This window comes from Carcharhinus amblyrhynchos, chromosome 1 (genome assembly GCF_965287045.1).
Source record: "Carcharhinus amblyrhynchos chromosome 1, sCarAmb.v2.hapA, whole genome shotgun sequence".
Taxonomy (NCBI): Eukaryota; Metazoa; Chordata; class Chondrichthyes; order Carcharhiniformes; family Carcharhinidae; genus Carcharhinus; species Carcharhinus amblyrhynchos.
The window spans coordinates 153,326,019-153,353,421 of record NC_137324.1 but is presented as its reverse complement, the minus strand read 5'-3'; the positions used below and the strand labels follow the sequence as shown (position 1 = coordinate 153,353,421).

At 40.1% G+C, this 27,403-nt stretch overlaps 2 protein-coding genes across 3 annotated transcripts in view; both read right to left on the bottom strand.

The window, feature by feature from the left end:
- The window catches only part of LOC145350608 (ADP/ATP translocase 4-like), a 108,435-nt gene extending 103,929 nt beyond the window's left edge, over positions 1–4,506 (bottom strand). Inside the window, exon 1 of the mRNA XM_080199816.1 lies at positions 4,293–4,506. Within this exon, the coding sequence (XP_080055942.1) occupies positions 4,293–4,506 (214 nt within the window). The remainder of the gene's footprint in view (positions 1–4,292) is intronic.
- Positions 4,507–8,069: 3,563 nt separating this feature from the next.
- intu (inturned planar cell polarity protein) overlaps positions 8,070–27,403 on the bottom strand; it is a 97,800-nt gene continuing 78,466 nt past the window's right edge. For both annotated transcript variants that reach the window (XM_080193748.1, XM_080193759.1), the window contains 7 exons: positions 26,016–26,078; positions 22,746–22,967; positions 21,028–21,531; positions 18,759–18,856; positions 16,182–16,371; positions 14,802–14,968; positions 8,070–8,565 (listed from right to left, as the gene is read on the bottom strand). In XM_080193748.1, the coding sequence (XP_080049874.1) occupies positions 8,454–8,565; positions 14,802–14,968; positions 16,182–16,371; positions 18,759–18,856; positions 21,028–21,531; positions 22,746–22,967; positions 26,016–26,078 (1,356 nt within the window). In that variant the 3' untranslated portion in view covers positions 8,070–8,453. The remainder of the gene's footprint in view (positions 8,566–14,801; positions 14,969–16,181; positions 16,372–18,758; positions 18,857–21,027; positions 21,532–22,745; positions 22,968–26,015; positions 26,079–27,403) is intronic.

Here is a 27,403-nt window from a genome sequence, read left to right as displayed (position 1 = left end):
CATGGCCTACCCCGATTAGTTGTTCCCCCCTCCCAGCTGTACCTGAAATGTTATACTTGTTATACAGAGAAACGGCCACAGGGGATTGCTGCACTGACTTTCTTGTAGTCGCCCAAGTATCTTCATTTCTAGGAGTAACTACCTCCCTGTAACTTTTATCTATAACTGTCTCTGCCTCCTGAATGATCTTCCACTTCCAGCTCCAGTTCCCTAACACAGTCTTCAAGGAGCTGGAATTGGGTGCACTTCCTACACGTGTACACAGCTGCGACTCAACTCAAACATCCCACAGGAGGAACATTGCACTGCCATCCCTGCTAACTTCCCTTACTAAGAAACGAAAGAGAAAAGAAGAAAGTAAAGCAAGAGGAAAAAAAACTTACCTGCTCTCACACGAGGTCTTTTTTTTAAGGAGAGAGGAGGATAGGAGACATTAAATGTGTTGTGTCTTGGGTTTCCTCACTGTTCAAATTTATTGGGCAAAACAAAAATCTTCCCAGGTCTATGGCCTGCTTCCAGTTCTCTACTTCTGGCTGCTCTGAATCAACCACTCTTACCTTCCAGCTCTCCTCACAAGAATCACCTCTCTGCCTACTCCACTGGAACAATGAAGTCGAAACCTCGAAGGTAAGTACTTTCCCTTTGCCGAGGCAACAGGAAACGTAGACACAGAGTCAATGGATGGGAGGCTGGTTTGCGTGATGGATTGGGCTACATTCATGATCTTTTATAGTTCCTTGCAGTCTTGGGGAGAGGAGTCATACCAAGCTGTAATGCACCATAGAAAGCATTCTTTCTGGTTGTGTCTGTAAAAGTCGGAGAGAGTCGTAGCTAACATGCCAAATTTCCTTAGTCTTCTAAGAAAGTAGAGGCGCTGATGGGCTTTCTTAACTATAGTGTCAGCATGGGGGAACCAGGACTGGTTGCTGGTGATCTGGATACTTAAAAACTTGAAGCTCTCGACCTTTTCTACTTTGTCCTCATTGATGTAGACAGGGGCATGTTCTCTTTTACGCTTCCTGAAATCGATGACAATCTCTTTCATTTTGCTAACATTGAGGGAGAGATTATTGCTGCCGCATCAGTTCACCAGATTCTCTATCTCATTCCTGTACTCTGTCTTGTCATTGTTTAAGACCCAACCCACTACAGTGGTGTCATCAGCAAACCTGAAAATCGAATTGAAGGGGAATTTGCCCACAAAGTCATAGGTGTATAAGGAGTACAGTAGGGGGCTGAGAACACAGCCTTGTGGGGCATCGTGTTGAGGATGATCGTAGAGATGTCGTTGTTGCCTATCCTTACTGATTGTGGCCTGTGAGTTTTGTGAGAATAATAGTGTTGAAGGCTGAGCTGTAGTCAATAAATAGGAATCTGACATACGTGTCCTTGTTATCTAGTGTTCCAGCGTTGAGTGCAGGGACAGGGAAATGGCGTCTGCTGTGGATCTATTGCAGCAGTAGGCAAACTGTAGTGGATCCAGATAATTCGGGAGGCTGGAATTGATTTGTGCCACTTCATAATGATGGATGTCAGAGCCACCATAGAGTGGGAATCACAGAGAGAAGCAACTAGCATGGAAGAGATCACGCCACAAATAAAACGTTTGCTTTTAAACATGGTGCTTCCAACTGTTATGTCTCTAAATACACAACAAAAACTAGCAACAAGAACTACAGGCATACACTTGCTGAGCCAGTCAAAGAAGTTTTAGCAAGGAAAAGTTGGAAAAAGAAAACCTTTCACATGGACATGCTGGAGAAATAACAGACTAGTGTCAATCTAAGTAAAAGATACTCTGCAGATAAATTATAGAGCTGGCTGTAATAAAAGCCGAAATTAGTATCTTGTGTCTAAAGAAAACTGAAGTAGCTGCTGGAAACATGGTTACAAAGTACAAATGGGAAACCTGCTTAAGTGCAAAATGAAGGGAGGTTTCAGTATTGTTAGAGCTTTTGATGAAAATGTGGAGCAATGGAGCTCTTATAGCAAGCATTTGCACTATGGTGCCCACTTTACTTAGCATGATGGGGGGAAAAATTTTAATCCCCTCTGCAGTCTAGTGCAACCTGATAAATCAGGCACTAAAACATACAAGCAATTTGTAGATATTTTGCATTTTTCACCTAAATCCTCAGTGATTGCAGGGCACTTTATATTCCATAAAAGAGGATATAATTCTTGAGAGATTGGTTTGTGATCTCTGAAATGAAATAACACAAAACTTCTGTTAACAGAGTAACCTCACGCTACAGAAAGCTCTTGAAATCACTGTTTCTAATGGAGCTGGCTGGAAAGGAAAACTGCCATTTGGTATCACATCTGCCGCTTCATTGTTTCAAAGGGTAATGGATCAGATCCTGAGCAGAGTCCAATGCTATATGGGTGCATTCTAGTCACTGGAAAAGATGGAGAGGAAGACCTTTGAAACTTGAATTCCACATTCCAGAGACCGGAAGACTATGGTCTAAAAATCCATAATGAAAAGTGCGTGCTCGTGATTGACGCCGCTGGCCTTCACAAATCTCCTTCGGTTAAGGCCATTACAGATGAGCCTGCAACGCAGAATGTGTGTCAGTTATGTTCCTTCCTGGGACTGTTGAATTATTATGGAAGATTCTTACCAAACTTAGCAATAATTCTGAAACTATTACATCTTGTGTTAGAACAAGACGCAGAAGTGGTTAGATCAATGTAATAACACTCTCACACAAGCCAAAACAAATATTACTTCTCTGGCGTTTAAATCTGAACCTCTTGTGAGCTTTGATCCCCTTTTAAAATTGTTAGCTTGTGAGACATCCCCCCCTCTAATGGTATATAAGTGGTGGTCCCCCCATCATACTATCAGGTGAAGAACCACCCATAGTTTTTGCTTCTTGAACCTTGAGCAAAGCTGAGAGTAACTATGCCCAGATTGAATAGAAAGCACTAGAGATCATTTTTGGAGTCAAAAAATTCCATCAGTTCCTGTACAGGACAGAGTTTACATTGCTGATGACTATCAACCACTCACTACCATATCTGGACCACACATGCATTTTTTTGTCACTCGTGGCAAGTAAAATGCAAAGATAGACATTGCTGTTGTCTGCTCATACAACATTAAGTACTGATGGCTAAATCTACACTGTAATGTGGATGGACTTTCAAGCTTGTCACTACCAGTTTGTCAGACTGCTCAGAAAGGAATGTTTTCTGCTTTCAACAAGTAGACAACACACTTGTCACTTCCAGGCAAATGAGAAAACATACTCAGTGATCCTGTGCTCTTAGGAGTGATGAATATGATTTTACGAAGATTTTGGAACTGTTACCTAATGTGAAAGCCCACTACTCCAGGAGATTGGAGCTGCAAGTACAGGTTGGGTACCTTTTATGAGGCCTCAGTGGTTTTTTGTCATCAGTGAGGAAATGTGATGTTAGAGAAATTACATGAAGGCCAGTGCGGAGTCATCCACATGAAGGAAATAGCAAGAAATTATTTCTGGTAGCCTGCATTTGGAATCAAGGTTTCAATATGGTAAATCTGCATCTGAGGCTACTAAGTTGTTCCAAAGATGTGGTGCCCAGAACTGTTCACAGTACTCCAGGTGTGGCGTTGCCGGCTTTGCATGGCTAGATTATGACATCCCTCCTTTAATCATTTTTGTCCACATTGAAACCCATTTGCCAAGGTTTTGCCCATTCAGTTCATCTATCATTGCTTACAATGCCAACGGCAAACTTACATGTTGCTTAACAAATAAGGGTGAATAGTTGTGACCCAAACAGCTATCCTTGTTGGACAGCACCTGTCTTCCAATTGAAGCCCCTACCCTTATCCTTAGCGTTGAAACCCCTGACCGTTATCCTGCTGCTCAATTGTGGACTATGAAGACATTATGAAAAAATACTTGCAAGGGACATCGAAATAAAGCACAAGGTCTATAGTTGTAAACCTGGACACCTTGTAAACCGATTTTGCCAAGGCAAGTTAAACGCGGGCTGATGATCGCGGTCGGCTGGCGGCCACGTGTTTGGCGAGTGCGGCTCCCGCCGAACTTCCGACTCCGTGTCTAAGGTGAAGATTTTAAACCGTTGCTCGTGGAGCGTCGGGCATTAAAAATACGTTAGGCGCTGAACGGGCGAAAGCCTCGAAGCTACGGGCGGCTGAACGCCCACACTGACAATCCGAACAAAATAAAATTGGAGAAAGGAAACGAAGTGCTAGAGACCACACTTTTCAACCAGGAGTGATGTTTTTCCTTTTGGGACATGTTTTCTCTAATTTCCCCTTCCCTTCCACTTACCCTGCTCCCTCGGTATCCGGACCACGCAGTCGATAATCCCTTTGTACCGCTGGTCGACCATGATCTGCTTGCTTGACGCCTGGACCTGCAGCAGCAATTTGACCCTCTCAATGGGCGCCACCGCTGTTTTGGACACAGCGGCGGCAACGCCGCCAGCCAAGAGGTCTTTGACGAAGGACGTTAGGTCAAAGAGATTCGGCGCCCCAGCCGCCATCGCTAGCGATCAAATGGGTGAGAAGAGATACAACAAGCACGCGGCCAAAACCGTTAACCGGCTTCCCAGCACGAGAGCAGCTGCGGCCACGTGACTCTCCCGGGAACGGCGTCCTGAGGTCACGTGGAGACCAACTGGCTGTGACCTCAGCGCGCGTGCCTCGGACATTGAAATCATCACGCCGCCCATTGTATTCCCCCCGCGCCACATCACCAGCAAACAAGCGGGAAACTAGCCCCACGTGGCGCCATCAAATCTGCCAAATACTGTGGAGGGTGCAATCTGAAACAAATAAAACATACCGGAAAAACTCAGCCGATTTGGCGGGAATAGAAAACAGAATAAACATTTTGAGTCCCTCTGGCTCTTCAGCACAACTGAATAGGAAATCTGTTGAATAATAGTGGCTGGAAGAGATTGCTACGATAGTGTGGCAAATTTAGCAAGAGACAGATTGTTAAATGAACCGTACGCTGTAATTTTGAGACCTAGACAGCTGGACGTGCCCAGCACATCAGGTAGCATTCTGTTCAGAGAGTACATTAAGTTCGACGCCCATAATGTTCCCATGCCCCTTACCTCAGTACCCCTTGGTGCTTGCTATGTTATATTTTACATTTTCCAATTTTGACAATAAAATGTGAATTCTGGTTTATCTCGTCCATATGCTGTCTAGACTCCTGAGTATTTCCAGCAGTTTTTGCTATTGATGGATGTTACAAGAGTTCTATCCTGCTGTGAGCAATAGGTAAAGATTATGTTAACACATATATCTGTAGAGCATAGAGAAATAGCTTAAAGTTAAATAGATTGGATATAGTCAGGCACATTGATAACCCACTTTATGGAAACAACTGTGAATTTAGTCACAAACATAGGACATAAGGTTCAACGCTGCTAACACAGCAATAATTAGGGATAATAAAAAGACTGCCTGTAATGTGGAGATAACACCAGAGATGTGATGTGCAGTGAAGCATACACCACATCCTGCAGGAATGTAAGAGGCCCACGTTATAAACAGCAAATGGTCTGCAAGATGTGTTGTTTTTACAACTAAGCATAAAAGGGGGGAAAGATCACTGAGATGGTTGGGACAGCAGTGTTTAGGTTGGCAAAGGATTGATTACCGCCAATCTGAACTGGACATGTAACCGTGTTAGATAAGATGGATGAGTTTGCTAATGCACTCTTGTGATAACAGGAGACATTGTTAGATGGGGAATAGAGAGGATGACACCTCGAGCCAATAGGGGAATGACAACACATAGATGGGACAGGGACCACCAATTAGGGGAGAACAACATATTGCAAAGCCATTACAATGCTTGTAAAAAAAAGTATAAAATGTGCTGCCAATTTATGTAAAGTGTGCCTATTTCGCTAGACACCCGGTCTTGCAAGAACGTCAAATAAAATCTTGCTCCTTCAGAACTTGACTTGACTAAATTGTTTAACTGTGAGCTGTGTTTCTCACACCTGCCTACTGTCACTCATTAGCAACGTAATGGAAGATGTCATCAATAGTGATATCAATGGCACTTTCCTATCAATACCCTGCTCAATGTCCAGTTTGGGTTTCGCTAGAAGCACTTGGCTCTAGACCTCATCACAGCCTTTGTCCGATATGGAACTGACTTCCAGAGGTTAGTTGAATGACGGTTCTTAGCATCATTTGTCCAAGTATGGCATAAAGAAACCATAGCAAAATTGGACAATGAAAACTAGGGAAATTTTTCAAAGGCTGAAGTTATGCAAGCACAAAGAAGATGGTTGTAGTTGTTAGAGGTCAATCATCTCAACCTCAGTGCATTAGTGTTGAAGTTCCTAAGGGTAATGTTCTAGACTCAACCATTTTCAGCTGTTTCAAAGGAGCTGCTTCTCCCTCCATCATAAAAGTCAAAAATTTCGATCTGTCATTGATGATTGCACAGTCTTCAGTTCTATTCACAATTCAGATAAGTCCATGCCCACATTCAGCAAGGTCTGGAAAACCTTCATACATTGCTGATAAGTGGCATGTAACATTTGTGCCACACAAGTGCCAGTCAATAATTGTCTTCAAAAACAGAGACTCTTGATTATCTCCCCTTGACAGTCTACAATGTTATCAGCGTTGACTTCCCCACCACCAATGTGATAGACATCACCATCTAACAAGCCATGTAAGTATTGTACCTACAACAGCAAACTAGAGGTTGGGAATTCATCTCTGAACTCCCCAAACCATCTAATGCATCAGTCAGGAATGTAACAGTATGTTCCTTTGATGAGTACCTTTCAGATCTGACCTCTGTCACCTAGAAATACAAAGACAGCACATGGAAACACCATTACCTGTAAATTCTCTCCCAAGTCTCACACACCATTCTGACTTGGAAGTATTCACATTTACTTTATCTTTGCTGTTTCAAAATACTGGAACTCCCTTAACAGCACCAACAGTGCCCTACACACACAGGCTGTAGCAGTTTAGGGTCTCAAAGAAAACTAGGAATGGACAATAAATGATAGCTTTGCCAATGACACTCACATCCTATGAACAAATAGAAAACAACACTTGACATTTTCTTAAGTAAATACAAAAACATAATTAGCAAAAGAACAAAGGCAACTTTGGAGATGTGATCCAATTTCAAAGTGGTTGGAAAATTAACTGAAAAAACTATTGAGTTGTTTATAGAAACAGCAAAGCAAGTAGCAGATAACAAGAAATAAGAAAATTATTGTGTCTTATATTTATGGTAGTGGCATAGGATTGAATCCGCAGAAATGGTGTATATTTCACATAAAACATTTTTTAAAGGCAAATACGCAGTTCAATAAAGGCGTTTGCACGTGCAAAATTCAATCTGAAAAATAAAACGTAATCCAAAAATCATATACATAACATACCAAGTCTCTCTTTTATGGTCTTATTCCTAGATTCAAGAAAACCACCACTTGAGTAACATCCTTTGGATTAAATCACCCTGTGAAATAATGGCATTCTCAATAGCACATTAAAGACAGGCAAAATTGAAATCTTGTACTATTTCCTAATTAAGGGAATCAGATACTATCAGAATTAAAGATAAACATCGAAACCTAGAGTCTTCATTGGCTCTGTTCAACCATTGCTTCTGTAACTCTTCTGTGACTTAGTTCAATGTCATGCCACAAACAGAAGGAAAAAGACTTTGCTTGTGATGTGAAACTTCCATGCTGTCTTTGTTGTTTTTTTGCTAGGTATCTCTAACATCTTGCATAATGAATTCTACTTGATTCATTAATACTGGCCATTCATAGCTTGTTAAGTCAGGCACAACTGAGAATGCCAATTGTTATAAATTAGAAACTTAGAATCTAGATCAGCAGTCTCCAAACTCTGATCTGAATGCGGCCCACTGTGGACCAGATGTGGCCGCAGGCCATAGTTTGGAGACCCCTGATCTAGATATTTTAATTAAAAACATTTTATATCTCGCTGATGTTGTCAAATTTTGCTGGGAGCATGAATGATTTGTATCACTGTATAAGAAATAAACTAATACAATTTTTGTTAGTAAGTTTGAGTTGTTGCATTTATTACCATTTCCAAACCAGGCAATTTATAATCAGTTTCTTTATGCAAATTTGAATTTTTGCATTAATTGTCAAAGGCACATTTTAAGTAATGGTTCAAAACAAACTTCACATTTACAGATACAGTCAGAACAAACAAAGGCTGGTTAAAAAATAAACACATTACAAATCTATTCCCTTTATTTAAATTTCAATTACATTACGATCATAGCAAGCCAAAAGGATGTGTGGCTTTGTTGTGTGAATATTTCAGTTAGCAATCTAGGTAATTGTATAAATATAGAGTACTTGTTTTATTAATAAAATTATGGAGCATGTTCTTTCTCTTCCATACATTTTGGAATGCGTCAATGAACCGCTGTCGAAGCAGACCAACAATTACATTATGTAATCAAACCGAATGAGAGTCTGAAAGCAAGCTCTACAGCAATCTCCGTCACAGAATCATGGAAACACACATAAAACTCTTGTGGATGAGGATCTATAAAAAGTCTTCTGCAATGGAATGAACAAAAACATTTTACTAAAAATGTGGCTGAATCCTCTTGATAAGTTTGAAGAAAGTCAAAATTTTATTCCTGTATTATAAAGTTTATGCAGTTCAATATAATTTTACTCTTTGAAGGCACATATTTCTAAAAAATAATTGATATCTTCTTCATTTGCTTACAAACTTAAAATGACAAATTATATATAAATGCATGAAGACACAAATTGCATCATGTAAATGCACAGCAGTGTACTGTTACATTGGACAAGGAGCTTGAAACATATATAGTACTAAGTTTTATTCACTAATGTAAAGAAGGGAAGTTTTTAATTCATTTTATTTTTCCCACTGACAGCAGTATAATGAGTAAATACGGTTGTGGACTGCCTTTACTTCTTTCAAATTTTTCCAGTAGCTTCCTATTACTAGCACCACAACAAAGAAAGAAAATTGGATGAATTTCAATTCTATTATACTTATGGCAAACATTACTTATGTTAAGCCAATTATATAGCTACATATGATCAGTATTCATTATATATTATATTTGTTGGATCTCTTATGGCCTTCGCTGCTGCTCTCAGCAGGTTTTTCCTGGTAGAAAGTCAATATTGCTTCCCTGCTTAGGTCTCAGAGTCAAATGATGGATCTTACCTGACACTTATAATTCCAACAAGGTAGCTAAACAGAAATAAGAGTGAGAACTCTAGTCATCTCCAATCTAGGAGCTCTGAAGCAGATTGTAACTAAACTGCCATCTTCCTAGCTGAGGTCAGTTAACTCAGTACAGATGTGGGATTTGATCTGGGATTGAATTGCAGATCTACATAATATGTTGGATAAGTGACTGACCAGATACATTTGCAGAGTCAAACTGTGAAGAATTTATTTTTTGAATACAAGTTTTATCCGCAATACTTTCATGGTTCCTTTTCAATCACTTACAAACATTACTTTAAGTTAGCAACCAAAAAACAATGAACAGAATTTACAAATTCAAAGTTGCCTAACAATCTATTTAAAATTAATGATTATGTTCACAATTCTTATATTGAATTACAATCTAAAATAGGCTGCTGACGAGAAATGGAGTGAAGGCCAAATGTTCCCTGCTGGAAGACAATGAAAGTTGGAAGGCTGGTCAATTACTTTTGTGCAATTCCTAATGACTGATATTGGAATACCCAGGAACAGTTCTAGACTGACCTTTAGTGAAGAAAGGTGAATGGAGACAATAGCAACAAATTTAAGGGTGAAAAATGAAAGCATATTATAAAGGAGGGGAACAATATCTTAAGCTAAATATTAAAGTGGAATACTATGGACGTTGAAATCTGAAATAAAAACAGGATCAATGAAGAGAAGATAATACGGTAACATTCCAGGTTACATAGAAGATAGCAACAGGAGGAGGCCATCTGGCCCTTTGAGCCTGCTCCACCATTCATTATGATCATGGTTGATCGTCCTTTCAATAGCCTAATCCTGACTGTTCTCCATAACCTTTAATCCCATTCGTCCCAAGTGCTTTATCCAGCTGCCTCTTGAATACATTCAATGTTTGGCATCAACTACTTCTTGTGGTAATGAATTCTACAGGCTCACTACTCTTTGGATGAAGAAATGTCTCCTCATCTCCCTCCTAAATGGTCAACCCTGAATCCTCAGACTGTGACCCCTGGTTCTGGACTCCCCCACCATCAGGAATATCCTCCCTACATCTACCCTGTCTAGTCTTGTTAGAATTTTATAAGTCTCTATGAGATATCCGCTTATTCGGCTCAACTCCAGTGAAAACAATCCTAGCCTAATCAATCTCTCCTCATACATCAGTCCCCCAGCCCTGAAATCAGTCTGGCAAACCTTCGCTGCACTCCCTTGAGAGCAAGAACATCCTTCCTTAGGAAAGGAAGCCAAAACTGCACACAATACTCTAGGTGTGACTTCATCAAAGTATCACCTGGTATAACTGCCACAACACGTCCCTGCTCCTGTACTTGAAACCTCTCGCAATGAAGGCTAACACGCCATTTGCTTTTATTACTGCCTGCTGCATCTGCATGTTTACCTTCAGTGACTGGTGCACAAGATCCCACTGCACACTCCCCTCTCCCAATTTACAGCCATTCAGGTGGTAATCTGCCTTCTTGTTTTTGCTTCCAGACCAAATAACCTCACATTTATCCAAATTATGCTGCATCTGCCATTGATTTGCCCACTCACCAACTTATCCAGATCATTCTGAAGGATCTCTGCATCCATGTCACAGTTCATCCTCCCACTCAACTTGGTATCATCTGCAAACTTTGAGATGTTACATTTTGTTCCCTCATCCAAATCATTAGTATAAATTGTGAATAGCTGGGGTCCCAGCATTGATACTGTGGCACCCCACTAGTTACTGCCTGCCAATTTGTATAGCACCCATTAATTCCTACTTTTTATTTCCTCTCTGCCAATTAGTTTTCTATTTATCTCAACAGACTTCCCCCAATCCCGCTTTAATCTTACACGATAATCTCGTGCAGGACTTTGTCAAACGCTTTTGGAAAGTTCAAATATACCACATGGGCTGGCTCCCCCTTGTTAACTCTACCAGTTATATCTTCAAAGAATTCCAACAGATTTGTTAAATATGATTTCCCCTTCGTAAATCCCTGCTAACTCCGTCTGATCCTGTCACTGCTTTTTAAATGCTCTGCTATAAAGTCCTTGATAGTGGATTTGAGAATTTTCCCCACTACCAATGTTAAGCTGGTCTGTAATTCCCTGTTTTCTCTCTACCTCCCTTTTTGAACATTGGAGTGACATTAGCTACCCTCCAATATGCAGGGACTGTTCCAGTGTCTATAGAATCCTGGAAGACGACCACCAATGCATGCACTATTTCTAGAGCCACTTCCTTAAATACTCTGGGATGTAGATTATCAGGCCCTGGGGATTTATCCACTTTCAGGGCAGCACGGTAGCACAGTGGTTAGCACTGCTGCTTCACAGCTCCAAGGACGTGGGTTCAATTCTCGGCTCAAGTCACTGTCTGTGTGGAGTTTGCACATTCTCCTCGTGTCTGCGTGGGTTTCCTCCAGGTGCTTCAGTTTCCTCCCACAGATCAAAGATGTGCAGTTAGGTTGATTGGTCATGCTAAAATTGCCCCTCTAGAGGGATTAGTGGGTAAATATGTAGGGATGGGGGGGGTAGGGCCTGGGTGGGATTGTGGTTGGCGCAGACTCGATGGGCCAAATGGCTTCTTTCTGCACTGAAGGTTTCTGTGATTCTATGATTCAATCCCAGCACCATTTTTCCACTAATATTGATCTCCCTCAGTTTTTACCTCTCACTAAATCTTACATTCTCCAACATTTCCGGTATCTGATTTGTGTCCTCTTTTGTATTCAGTTGCTCGGCCATTTTTTTGTGCCCTATTATACATTCCCCCATTTCTGTCTGTGGGGATCTACATTTGTCTTCAAGATTGATGAACTTTCATCAGAACATCAGAACATTTTCAGGTGTAACATAAAGTTGAACAATTTTCCAAATGGCCTTTGATAAGGTACCAAATTGTAAGCTCATGGCAAAGATTAGAGCTTGAAGACACAATTCATGAATAGTTAAACGATAGTTACTCAAATTGGGAAAAGGTGGAAAAGTGATATTCTGCAAGGATCAGTGCTGGGATCACTAAAATTCATGGAGTGGAATTTTAAGACTGAGTCACAGCAGGACAGGATGTGGAATCCAGTAAACTATTCAAAACTCCATTGACTTTGGAGGGAACAGAAGATTCTGCCAGAGGCGGCACTATAAAATTTCACCGATAATTTACAAGCTTCACAACATCAAAATCTGCAAATGATACAAGAACTTGGGAGTAGCTAACAATGAGGTACAGGTTCAGACTCCAAAGGCAGGAAAGGGATGGGTGACCATTAGGGAGAATAAGACCATTAGGCAGGCAGTACAGAAATCTCCTGTGGCTCTTCCCCTGCAAATCAGATATATCATTTTGGATACTTTTGAGGAGAACAGCCTCTCAGAAGATAACAGCAGCAGCCAAATTTGTGGCACCATTAATGGATATGCTGCACAAGGGAAGGGCAAAAGGCGTAGAAATGCAACAGTCATAGAGGATTCAATTGTGAGGAGCAAAATAGACATTTCTGTAGGGCCGCAAGAGACTCCAGGATGGTATATTGTCTCCCTGGTGCTAGGGTCAAGAATGTCTTAGACTGCATGACATTCTGAAAGGGGAGGGTGAACAGCCAGTTGTCATGGTACACATAAGTACAAATGACTTAGGTAAAAAAGAATGATGAGATGTTGAAAGCAGAATATAGGAATGTAGGATGCAAACTGAAAAGTAGGAGGTAGTTTACTTCAGGATTACTACTAGCGCTATATGACAGAGTCAATAGTGATAGGCTGCTCCCTAGATTGGGTACAATTACGAGAGGTCATGATCTAAGGGTGTGGGGGGAGAAGTATAATTTGGATATGAGAGGAAGGTTCTTCATGCAGAGGGTCGTGGGGGTATGGAACGCGCTACCGAGTAGGGTGGTGGAGGCAGGCACATTGGACTTGTTTAAGGTTTACTTAGACACATGAGCGAAACAAGGATGGAGGGTTATAGTAGGGGGTATTAAATAGGGTCAGAGCCTCGGGAGACACCGGAAATGCAGACTTACATGTTAACGTTTTTGTCTTTTTATTCCGCAGGTGGCGGTCCACCTTGTTATCAAACAAGGGGCATGCACACGGTGGGTCATGCGTGGGCTGCTCTTGGAGGTTCCGGGAGTGGCCTAGTACTTTGTGTCGGTGTGTGTGCTTGATCCTGGACCAGTAGACGGGCGCCGCAACAGCTCAGTGACTAGCACTGCTAGCTGTGCAGATACATGGATTTGGGCCTGTGTCTGTGGGAGTTTGCGCATTCTCCCTGTGGTTGCGTGGGTTTCCTCCGGGTGCTCTGGTTTCCTCCCACACCCCAAAGATGTGCTCTTAGGCTGACTGGCATACCAAATTGACACTATTCTCCCCTGAATCTGGCTAAGTTAGGGGTTCCACTCGCATACACGCAGGGCAGGGTAGGTGTAGGAGGATGTGGCGGCGCAGGCTCGTTGGGCCGAAGGGCCTGTTTCCCGTGCTGGGTTGTTCTTTGTATATGCTAGTCAGAGTAGAACAAGCAGAATATATATGATGAATATTTGGCTGAAACGATGGAGTGAGGGGGAGGGTTTCATATTCCTGGGACATTGGGACTGGTTCTGAGGGAGATGGGGCTTGTACAAACTGGACGGGACCTGTACAAACTGGACAGGTTACATCTGGGCCGGACCAGAATGATGTCCTTGGGTGTAACTTGCTAGAGTGGTTGGGGAAGGTTTAAACTAATATGGCAGGGAGATGGGAATCTTTGCAAGGATTCAGAGTAGGGAGAATCAAGCATAAGAGAAAAAGACAGCAAGGAAAATAAGAAAAATGATAGGCAGAGAAATCAAGGCTGAAATCAGATAAGGACACATTAAAAAATAGTAGATATGGGACAAGGAATGTTAAAAGAATTAGCCTTGAGCTTTTGTACCTGAATGTACAGAGCATTTGAAATAAAATAGATGAATTAGTTGCGCAGATAGACACAAAGGGGTATGATATAACTGGGATTACAAAGACATGATGACTCCAAGGTGTTGAAGTATGGGATCTAAACATTGAGGGATATTTGGTGTTTAGGAAGGACAGACAGAAAGGAAGGTGGTGGAGTTGCATTGTCGATTAAAGAAAATATTGATACAATGTTGAGATATTGGCAGAGAAATTTGGAATCTGTATGAGTCAAGTCAAAACTAAGAGCCATAAATAGCAATAAGGAAATAAGTACTAATTTCTTTACTCAAGAGTTGTTAAAATACAGGAAACAATTGAGGCAAATAGCTTAGATATTTCCAAAAACAAAAACTACAACAATGGAAGAAAGGTTAGCCGAAAAGGTGAAATGAGACAGATGAAATGGAGGTGAGAGATCACATAGGCAAAGTTTACTGGGTAGGGAGGGCCAGTTGGACTGAAAAGCCTGTTTCTCTGCTATACATTCTGAACAAAATTTCAGGTGCCTTTTGAAGTTTGGTTAGTTTTTGTGGATGTTTCCATTATAACTGGGAGCCAAACAATTAAGCAACAAAAAGAACAAACTGAAATATTAGAACTCCAAATAGGATGGCTATTGATCAAAGTCATGCAAACTCACCCAACAACCCAGTAGGACATTATGGGTGGTGGTTTCTTTTGATCAGTCCAGTTTTCAGGGCTACACTGGAATAAGACACCATGTTCCTTCACTGGACCAAATCCTGAGCTACTTTTCCTGAGATTCATTTGACTTGAATTGTAGATAACGTCTGGGTATTTCCTTTCCTATTAAAACATGTTTATAGAAATCATAGTAGTTATCCATCAGGTTTGACTCTGCAAATTACAATGCACATCTTCAAATGCTAAAAGATTTAAGAAAAAAACAAATTTAGCTTCTTCACAATGCCTGGTTCTAAGTCTGAAATGATGACAGTGGACTTATCAAAGAGTAGCACAGGTGTTTTGGTCATCTTGAGGGATACATCAGAAACCCATGAGGAGAAAAAAAATAAAGCATACACAGCAGGAAGCTGTAATTTGTTTAATTCAGAAACACAGAATTAAAATGCTGGTACTGGCCTCACACACTATTCTCCATACCAGGTGAGCTTAATTGAACGCTTGCCAGACCATATGATAATTTCTTGTACCGTAGCAGTAACTTATATTTACAGAGTAAATAAAGGAAGATCATTTTAGTTGGTAATAATAGTTGCAATTCAATGAGCAACGTTTTACCAGAATAACAACTGGAATGGTTGGGTTGTCTTATGAGGCTAGGCTTGTATCCACTGGAGTTTAGAAGAGTAAGAGGCGGCTTGTTTGAAACATACAAAAAGATCCTGAGGGATCTTGACAGGGTGGATGTGGAGTGGATGTTTTCTCTTGTGGAAGAATCTAGAACTATGGGTCACTGTTTAAAAACAAAGGGTTGTCCATTTAAGATGGAGATGAGGTGAAATACTTTCATGGAGGGTCATGAGTCTTTAGAACTCACTTGCTGGAAAGCTGGTAGAAGCAGAGTCTTTAGATATTTTTAAGGCAGAGATGGATAGATTCTTGGTAAACAAAGGGGTGATAGGTTATCAGGGTCAGGTGGGATGCAAATTTGAGGTTAATATCAGATCATCCACAATCATATTAAATGGTATCAGGCTCGAGGGGCTGAGCAACTGACTCCCACTCCTTGTTTGTACATTTGTAAATGGTCTCATTGATTAAGACTGTCAATCATTATTGAATTATGGGCAGTATTGTGCCCTGGACCAGCATCCAACTGAACTGATATTTCATTTTGGAAATTCACAACCAAGAAAATGAGGATAAATCCACTCAATTTATTTGGGCTTGATTCAAACTCAAACAAGGCTGTTTGCTAGGTACTCAACTGTTTCACTCATCTTGAATCTCCAGGTAGTTTGCTCATGTTCATGCAGTAGGTGTGCTACAAATATCAGTACAAAACCCAATTACTATATAATTTAAACAACCTCACCTGTTTGTCCAAGGTCTGTTGGAAGACTGACCGAATTGATAAGCAACAACGATAGAAGTTTTTTATTAGCTGAGAGTGAACAGAACCACTGAGCTGTGCAACATCTGTATGTGTGGGAGCTATGAATATTCCTTGTATTGTTTCTAAAAAAATGTAATAAAATAGAGTGTTTTCTGAGCCTGATGTCAACCTGGAAAACATAAGAGGTTAATACAATTTTTTTGGGTACTTAGTTACCAAATAAGCAATACTAAATTTTAATTTTGAGAAAACATGATGTAAAAAAATTATTGACAAGGATGCCATTTGTATAGTTGTATTCACAAATATTCATCATTACCCACATTCTTTAGAATTGTGTCATGTAATTGAAGGGGATACTCAGGGTAATTCTACTTATTCATACTGCTGGTAGAGAACTGACAAATTGTCAAAGCTCATCCTGAATATAGCCAAATGCTGTCCATAACTTTCTGAGCAAATGGTTGGAAAATAGTGAACCACCTTCACTTCCAACATGTGTTGCTGGTGGGCCCTCCACTGTTAATCCCAACTCAAAATAATCCTTGCTAACTCCATAATGAAGCACTTACTTTTGGATCACCTCCGTGTGTTCATCAAGAATACTCCCCGTTATCCTCTTAAGTCTCACGCTGAATTTTTATCACCCAGATCCTCTTTGCTTAGCTTCCAAACTAGTTAGTTTAATTTTCTGAAACCCAGGCCTAAGCACACTCATTTGTATTTGTCAAGGCCTCACAGCTTTCAAGGTTTTCAAAGTTTTACTCAACATTGTCACCATAGGTGACTATAAGACTATAAGAAATCTCCTCACACACTTCTAAACCCCACATAACTATGCCCCAAACTTTCTTATCATCATGCTAATTCAATGCTCCACTTGCCATGATACCATTATCTATGTTGATTGAATCAAGTTTTCTTACCCTGCTTTTGATCTGCTGACCCTTACCAAACCAACAATGGTTTCCAACCTTTACTGGTGTTTCACTAATCACAATTTTCTCATACTTAATGTCAAATATGGACACCTATTGTATGATTGATCTATTAACTGTTGACAAAGTTAGTTTCATCATCTCAGGAAGTGCTGCATTTCACTCTTTCCAGCAGATCCTTCACTTCAAGACCATGCTGTAGGGCAAGGAAAAACTCAGGCTCAACAATAAAACCGCATCTCCTACTCCTTCCTTGCCTCAAACTGTGAAAACCTATTTAAACAATCATGGTTTATCATCATGGTTAAAAACAATCTCCATAACCGGGAGCTCAGCTTGATTTGACTTCCATTACTGCCATCATGGTCTTGTTGCAGATGTTCCTTAATTCATCGCCTCCTAATGCACTAAATACAAAAATTCTTAATTTCACCTACAAATTACTTCATGACCTCAATCAGTTCTAGCTCAGCAGCTATTTCTAGCTTTAAACTATAGCCCATGCTCTTTGATTCTACAATCTTGTGGCACAGGGTGGATTCGGGGCTGAACTCGCCAGCAAGACTGCTGCAGCAACAGAAGGCGCCACTGCGTATGTGCCGAGGCCATGCTCAATGGGAACCAGCAGAAAACTGACAGGTCTGAGATTTGTCAACTCTCTGCTCCTGCCCCCAGTAGGCCCTGCACCCAGGGTGCCAGCGTGCCCAGCTGGCATTACCCAAGGGGCAAACCCGTTGTCCTCGACCTCCTGAGGAAAACCGCAATGGCCTCCAGTTCCACCAGTGAGGCTATCTCCGTTCATGGGAAAGCTGTTTTCCTTGCCAGAGAGAACCTTTCCTGGCGAGGTCACAAAGGCATGTGAGCTCAGACGATTGCATCCCGGGCTTGCTAATTTCATTTAAATTACGTTTAACATATATTAAAATAATTTATTCAGCCTCTCACCAGAAATGGGTGGGAGGCTGAATATGCTGGATATCCAGTGCCGGTAAGGTTGTGAAAGTCCAGAAATTGGGCATGAAGCTGATTTCTCGGCTCTCTTGCAATTTTACTGGCTTTCCCCAACCACTGGAGGACAGGACAAGTTGGTAAAATTACATTCCCTCCCACACCACCCCCCTGTTTCTCTTTGAATTCCCCCAGCTTATTGCTTGTCTTTCCATATTTAACAGCTTCAAAATCTTTCCTTTTGATCACAATTTTGATCATCTCTCTCAGGTCTTTGATATTGCTTGATATCCAATTATCCTCTTCAAAGCATCATGGGATAGTTTTCACTTTTTAACATCAAATTTATATACTATGTTTAAGGTACAGGATTTGAAAAAAAATGCAGCACTACAAATGCATAAACTTGCATTACGTTAAAACCTAAAATTTAGCATCTTTGTCATTTGTATTGAACATTATTTTTAATGCACAAGAGTAATATCCATTGCGCATCATAAAAAGTGTTCATACCAGGCTCTTGTTCCAGACACAAACAAAACTTTAAACAGTGAAAAGTGAAACTAAAACCAAGTCTGGAAATTAAAAGGAAACAATACAGCTCCTTTTTACTTATGAAAGCATAAAAAAAAGTGTATTTAAAATCTTTAATAAACAGTTTTAAATTTACCTTGTTATACTCAACATTTCCTCAGTCTCTGGCTCAGAAAGGCTTTTTTTCATACTTCCCAGATAAAATGGATTAGGAAAGTTCTGCTTCTTCTTGCTCTGAAATTATATATTTTTTAAACAAGGTCATTATGAGTAAACTTATTGAAACTTGAAGATTAAACAACTCTAACAGCTACATTTTTATGTAAAATGTAATCAATTAAAAAGAATTACTAGCATTGTTTAGTATTGCTCTAAGTATTGAATGACTGAGCTAACACTGACAGTTTCTACGGTTGGGCATGGAGATGGAACCATTAGAGCAGAGTAGAACCATTGCTGCTGTTACAAAATGTATTGCACTGAACAGGCACATTATCAGAGTAATCAGGATATTTACCACTGCAAATGTCTTTCAGATCTTTGAAGAAAATTTCAATGTTGAGAATAAATGGTCTGTTGCTCAATAACAGCATAGGGAATGTTAATGAAATGTCAACTGAGACCCACAACTCCCGGACTGGCCATAATATCATTCAGTGGTCCATTGAAGGCCTTCAGTGTTTAGTCAATAATCTAGTTGGTTACTTTATTCTTTGGCCAATAGGGAGTGCAGAAGCCACTCACAGCAGTTCTCACTCTCCAAGTTAGTGCAATGAAAGCCATACATGCAGCAATGAAGCTTATCTTGCCCCCTTAAGATTGCAACATTTAGTCAACGTTCACGTCTATGGGAAGTGATATCACCATGACTGGCATTAGTGAAGGAAACAATTTATGTGGAAGCAGATAATACTATTTTCAACATTTTCTTTGCGAATGATACAATAACCTCTCAGATATTAAGGACGTGACACTACTTAAGAAAAGTATTTTAATCATGTTTCTCTGCAGTTGTTTTAAGCAGGCCTGACTTCTGATTTTGGCACCAAGCTGTCTGAGCCAATGTCCTTGTATAGTTGCTGAAATCATCGAATGAGCCATTTGTCTATTTTTAATCTTGGCCTAATGCAGTCTTCTGGAGTTTGTGGTCATTTTGGGAATTGTTGATTTGCAACTGATTGACAGGTCATGTCATACCTTTGGATAGTTTGTTTTCTCCCTAGAGAAATCAAAAAGGTGTTTTACTTTCAGTTTGGTGGAACTTGTTTGGACTCCAGGCTGAAAGCAGTGTTTTTGTGTCTCTCCCTGATTTTAGAAATCCTACTGTCTGTAAGGTGCAGCTAGAAGCTATAGGCAAGCGGTATCTGGGTGGACAAAAAGTTCCAGGACTGAGAAAGCCTCAGGGTTTTCAATTTACAGCACCGATTGCAAACTGCAAAATTCAGCATCACGTTAGCATGCTTACTTTCTGTACTAAGCCGAGAACGGGATGTATGTGTTGGAATAGTATTTTCAGCTGTTCAGGTTTATACTATATTGTAGTTATGGTTTTGTAATTTGTAAAGGTTATTGCTAATTTTCTCACTGTGTGTTAATTATATTCTTAAATAAAGTTTGTTTGATAAAAGCTCCCCAGTGAGTCATTTGAATCATAACTGGAGTGAAACATCATATGCTTACCCATGCCAAATTCAAAGTGCAAAACTTATGGTTTAGGCCAGCAGTCTCCAAACTCCAATCCGGATGCGGCCTGCAGGCCTAAGTTTGGAGACCCCTGGTCTAGGCTGACTTCATAAAACACCTCGGAGTTTCTGACCTGGACTACAACAAAAGCTAAAGAAACTTTGGTCATCATGGACTACTTCTCAGGGTGTTCAGGAGTTTACTTGTATCCAAGAGCAAATGAAATTCCTAAATTAAAGTTTTCATTGTAACCTTCCATAATTAATAATTTTCCTTTCTGCAATTGGCATTAAATAGGAAAGTCTTTAATTGGGTTTCAGTTTCTTGTCAACAAAGTCTGCAACTGGGGATTGAGGGGGGTGTCTGGTTCCATGTGCCCACTTCTGCTGTCATAATACTCTGCATTTTGGGAAAACCAGGAACACGGAATAGGTGCAGTGCTCTTTTGGGTTGTGTTCTACTTGGAAATTTTTGAAGTCAATCCAGTCATCGGTGCAATGCTGGTTGCAAAATTTAACAGGTATAGTGTGGCATTGTTTGAAAGGATCCAGTAGTTACGAATGTCATCTGTTGACAGATTCTACGTTGATTTCCTCTCCACTTTCCACTGTCAGAGGCCATGAATTTCTAGTCTGTTTTCAATATAATTGAAAATTTGGGGAACATGTAAATTTCATATCTAAAATCCATAATTATATAGCTCATCAAATTACTTCTCTTACCTTAAATATACTTCCACTGCCCTCAGATCCACAAGAAGTTTGTGATTCTCTTTGAGGTTGCTTTTTGATTGTGTCAGACATGGAATATGGATTAAAGTTCATACTGAAGAAACCCGTTTCGCCATGTCTTTCACCACCACTTTCAGAGGCACTGTTGCTCCTCGGGGGACTAGATTTCTGCATCCTTAGGCTGGAGTCTCCAAATAGAGTCCTGCGGCTTGTTGATGATTGAATTGATTTAGTTGTACCTTGCAACTTGCTGATGATAGGAGAGCTACTAATACTTTCAAACTTGTCACGAGAAGAAGGAAGGAACCAATCAGCACATGACAGGCATACAGTGGAGGGGTTATCCAGTCTATTTTGCATACTGGCTTCTAGTCCCTCAAGGTGAAGTAAGGTTGATTTAACTTGATCAACATAAACACTGTCCGGTCCTGGATTTCCATTTACTTTGGATGCACATCCTCCTGCTTCCAGCAGTACACACATCATCAAGTGTCTCTGAAGAGATTCAAGTCTTAATTAATTTTTGCATTTGAAAAACTGCACAATCTTGTCAAGTACTATTAATAAAAAGGTTCAAATATTATTGATCAAAAGAGACTTCAGGAGCTTTGGGCAAAGAGCAGAGGAGTGACACTAACCAGATGTATTTCAAAGAATTGGTACAGACACAATGGGCCATAAGGCCTCCTTTTGTGCTCTATAATTCCACAATTCCTCAATTTATTTTGATTTTTTAAATCTAGAACTGATACATATGGTACAATAGTCATCAAAAGCAATCAATGGCTGTGGTATTCTGGCCAATACAAAATCAATTCCACAGACAATAGTGATAAGTTATTCCAACAAATGCTAGCATGACCTTTTCTATTTCTGCTGTTTGATCACTCCTTAGAAAAATTGTTACAAGTTCAGAATCACACAACACTCGCAAGTTCTGGTGACTCTTGAAATACAACAGTCAGTAAAGAAATAAAATTAGTTCCTATTATTTTATTCACAAAACCCCATTTTAGTTACAAAATCCTACCACCTAGGGGTTAATAATCAGCTGTGGCTCAATGTTAGCACCCTCACTTCTGAAGCAGCAGGTTGTGGATTCAAGTCTCATTCTGGAAATCTGAGCACAAATCTTAGGTTGTCACTCAGTGTAGTACTGAGGGGGTGCTGCACTGTCGCAGCTGCCATCTCTCACCCCACCCTTTCGATGACCAAGATGGTGCTATCTTAATGTAGCCAAAGAAAGTTGAGTATCAACTGGCAAATCCTTCCAACATATGTCAATAGCAGGTGGCAAGAGAAGAAGAGAGTCAGCCATGTGATGGAAAGAAATTGGCACCTGTTCCATCATTATCTATAGCTTCAGGTTACAACATGTAATGGTGTATGGTGCCACGGCAACTCTGACTCATTGGGGGAACTGTTTGGCTTAGTTGCTGGACAATTGATGTGGATCAGATTGGTACTAACAGCATAGGGTTTGATCCACATTCTGGCTGCAGTGAATTCTAGACCTGCCTCCTTGCACTACCCATAGTGACGATTGTGGCACCGTCGATTGAATTTGCCTTCCAGTAGAGAACTCAAGAAGAGGAGAATAAACAAAGGAAGATCTATAGCTCAACAATATATGAAAATTTGTTTACTTGCTTGAATTGGAACTATATTAAATAACAAAGAAGTATATATAAACATGATTTAATGCATACCAAACCAACAATTAGCAAAAAATATCTTCCTTTTGGTTCTTGATAACCCTCGATGATTGGTTTGTGACTTGATAAAAGGTGTCCATATGGAAATGTCTCACGCCAAATAATCAGCTGGCCAATCCTTTGCTCCGCTGCAAGGGGTAGTAAGCAATAATGCTGGCAGTAAAGTGCAATATCAAGGAGGTCATCTTTGGGCAAATGATTGCCAATCAAGTAACCCTTAAAATACATTTAAAAAAAAATTAGTAAAGTATTTCTATAAAAAATACAGTAAAGAAAATAAACTGTAAAGATTACAACCTAGCTGAAAAGTAATTTAGCTATTTGCCACAATGCAACAAATAACTCACCTTCCTATTAGTCCAGATTGTACACCAACATTACAAAGTTATGGCTAGTTGAATGCAAATTCTAACCACATAGAGCACTGCCTGCTCAAACTTACACAACTGAAATTTGCTAACATTGTTCAAGCCACGCCTCTGCTGTCAGATTTTAGTCAGAATCAAAGTATTAACAGCATACTTGCACTTTTCAGCATAGGTGAAAAACCTGTTTAACCTTATTTTTCAATTAAGCAGCCAAATTCTCCTTGTTTTCAACTGCATCGTTAACAACTTCCTGGTGGCCAGCACTGATCAGAAGTTTGATTGGATAAATCACATTAATACATGTCTACAAATACAGGGTGAAAGTTATGTATTCAGTGATGAATATCTCACCCCCTACCTCTTAAAGTATATTTAACCTTTACAAGACTCAAGTGAGGATGAGATGACATAGACACCACCTGTCTGGATTAGTGCAACTATAACACTTAAAATGATCAATACTATCCTGGATATGGCAGATTATTTCATCAATGCCCTTGACACCAAAACTGAATATCCATCCTGCTTCACGCTGATGCAATGTGGCTGCTATATACATGGTCACACCACACACAACAGTAACTTACCGAATTTACTTCAGCAGCGTCTCCTTGGGCTTAGAAGAATGAAAGTTGATTTTATTGGAGTATGAAATTCTTATAAAAAAACAAATCAGTGTCCAATGCCCGTTTTTTGGTTGAGCTGAGTTTCATGAAACTACTGTGTAATACAGAGGCCGTCAGCCGATTCATGTTGGGGGGAGGGGGCGGCCTAAACTACTAGAGAGGCTGTCAGCAGAGTGTTCAGGAGGCCAGCGGGCATGTGCTGTATACAGTATACTGGGAGATCGGTTCACATCCCTCCCAGGACACAGCCAGCTTTCCACTCAGCGGCCCCATGAGCCTCACTTGGGACCTATGGGGCTCCATCAAAAGCCTCACTGTCTTACTCTGTCATACTCTTCCCAACTTTCCTGTCGGTAACTGCAGTGCAATTTCGTATCAAAAAAATCAGGTCATAATGATGAATAGTTGTCTATTTCTTATTTGTGGCCATGGACAATTCTGTGGCAAACCAAAATTACTGAATTTGGGTAACTTCTGATCTCACATTAAGGCACTAGGTATTTTTTGGTTCATTTTCCTCCTTGAAACAATGTCTCGCAATCTGTTCTGACTGCTTCATCTCTTTTTCCAGGTGCGGTTAAGGTGCCAAACTCACCATAAGCAGTCACTGCACTATTGGTCATTTGGACATTATTAAATATCAGTTTCAAGTCCTCCTCTCCATCTTCAAACAGCTCTGACTGCAAAGTGGATTCTCCACCTCCAAGAATATAATTCAATTTATAAGAAACAGTTTAATATGATCATATCCGGATTCTTTCACTGTAAAAATGGTCATATGCCTTGAATATCACAACCTACGCTAATATTACATTCAATGCAAACTAATTTGCTCACCTTTTTAATATCTATTCAGTAATTTTACATTGTTATGTATATATAACTTTGAACATTTTTTAAAACTGTTGATGCATTTTTGGATGCTTACTTATCCAACACACACAAGTGATATTGTAATACATTCAACGATTTCAAGCTAGCAAGTAGAAAATTCCACTCGGGTATTTTAAAAAGTAAAACCGGAATGGAAGCAGAGATCTGGAATATAAATATACTTGAGGCTCAAATACCAATGGCAATTTTAGATGCTGTAATTCAATATTATGGATTCATTACGGACTTTAATCTACTGCATTGCTCAGCCAAATGCTGGCACTGTGGTTAGCACTCCTGCTTCACAGCACCTGGAACCCAGGTTTGACTCTGGCCTTGGGTTACTATCTGTGTGGAGCTTGCACATTCTTCCTGTGTCTGTGTGGGTTTCCTCCCAAAGTGCAAAGATGTGCAGGTTAGGTGGATTGGCCATGCTAAAATTGCTCCTTAGTGAACCTAGATGTATAGGTTAGATGGATTGGCCATGGTAAATGCAAGTGGTTACGGGGACAGGGTGGGCCTGAGCCTGGCTAAGATGCTCTGTTGGAGAGTTGTGCAGACTTGATCGGCAAATAGCCTCCTTCCACACTGTAGGGATCTATGGTAACTGTGTTTTAAATCTAAAAGTAACCACTTACATCTTTCAACATCACTCAATTTTGTTGTATAGTCTGGCATGTATGTTTAATAATTAATTAGATTTCAGCATGAAATTAGGCACAGAGTTTTTCACACTGTTGCAGCATTGGTGTCTTAAAAACATAACCTAATAATTGGCCCATTGTATAATAAAACCATAGCTCAGTGGAACAGAAGTAGGTCATTCGGCCCATCGAGTCTGCTCTACCATTCAACGACAACGTGACTAATCTGACATATAATAATCCTGAACTCCACTTTCCTGTCTTATCCCCATACCATTGAGCCCCTTACTGATTAAAAATCTGTCTATCTCATCCTTGAACACACGTAATGACTGAATCTTTAAAGCCCTCTGTGGTAAAGAATTCCAGAGATTCAATACACAAGAACATTCCTCCTCATCTCTACTTAAATGGGCAACCCCTTACTCTGAGATTATGCCCTCTGGTTTTAACTTTCCCACAGGGGAAACATCCTCTTAGTATCTACTACACTTAACCCACTGAGAATTCAATCATTTAGCTTGTAGCAGAAACATCAGTTTAGTATTCTACTGATAATTTCAAAAAGTTGTTGCATTCCACTGTTCGTCATATTTTGCTTAAATCTCCTGACAACCAGATGCAATGTTAGTACATTTCACCTGTTAGTGAAATTCATGGATCAATTAATACTGAAATTTATATTGCTCAGAATTCAAGTTACAGTTTGATTCCTTCAATCAACTCTTAACTTCCAATCATTAACAGGCTCACCTTGAAGAAGAGACAGGAACCCAATATCACATACAATCGCCGCATGTCATAATAATCTTCAGACTAAAATCAAACAAACAAGATAATTAGGTTCTTGTTCATTAGCCAATTAAATATCAAACAGATAATCTAAGAATTCATTTACTTTATTTACTTTTTTTTGAAGAATGATATCATCAGTAAATTAAATTTTGAGCAACTGTAAGCAAATGATCCATTGCAGCCAAGTAAATGAAGGCAGTGTAATTTTGGCAAACTGCTCTTTTGTAGATATTGTTCAGATATCTCACCTTACTTTCATCTTTGACACCACGGTACAACACCTCCTGCAGAGGACTTATTTGAAATCTTACCATAATTCCAAATAAGCCACATTAAAAACAGCAGAGGTCATGCAATTCAGACCATAACTTGTTCCAATTCAAATTTAAATTCAGCTCAAGGCAGTCTAACTTTTAAGTATTATTTTCTCTCCTTTGCTTTTTCTTCTTACAATGACATTGGTTTCTTCTGATATATAAATTAATTTTATGAATATGAGCTTGGAGCACAGGACTTTTCCTCACCAGGAGCACTCAACAGATATTTGGGGACAAGCTCCTGACAACTTTTTATTTGTCAAAATGAATGGGCAGAAATACACAGGTTCCATAAGCCTAACTCACAAATAGTTTAAAATGCGCGCTCATCATATATATGCAAAAATAGAATATTGGAGGTCATTTATGTTTATCTAATAGCTAGACATATAAACTAAGTTTTCTCCCATGCTGGCCCAATGAATATTCAGTTCCCAGATATAACAACTGATACCACTTTCCAGAATGCAGCCCAGGGATTTCCTGCAATCTTTGAACTTATATCATGGACCGAGTGCTAGGAATAGACACAGGACTCTTGGGCCTGCAACGTTAGGTTAGGTTTTAACTTGCAAGAGTATGTGGATTTGGAGACATATCAGGAAGCTGATCCAGTTCACTGCCTTCTGCATTAAGGGCGGCAGAGCAGTTACCACTGCTGTCTTACAGCGCCAGGGAGCCAGGTTCAATTCTAGCCTTGGGTCACTGTCTGTGTGGAGTTTGCCCATTCTCCCCGTGTCTGTGTGGGTTTCCTCCGGGTGTTCCAGTTTCTTCCCACAGTCCAAAGATGTGCCTGTTAGGTTGATTGGTCATGATAAATTACCCCTTAGTGACAGAGGACTAGCAGAATAAATATGTGGGGTTAAGGGGATAAGGGCTGGGTGGGATTGTTGTCAGTGCAAGCACGTTGGGTCGAATGGCGCCCTTCTGCACTATAGGGATCTATGAATTAACTGGGTTAGGTCCAAACAAGTTCATTGGGATAGACAGGCTGTCAATGTTAGAATGCTAATCAGTCAATTACAGCGA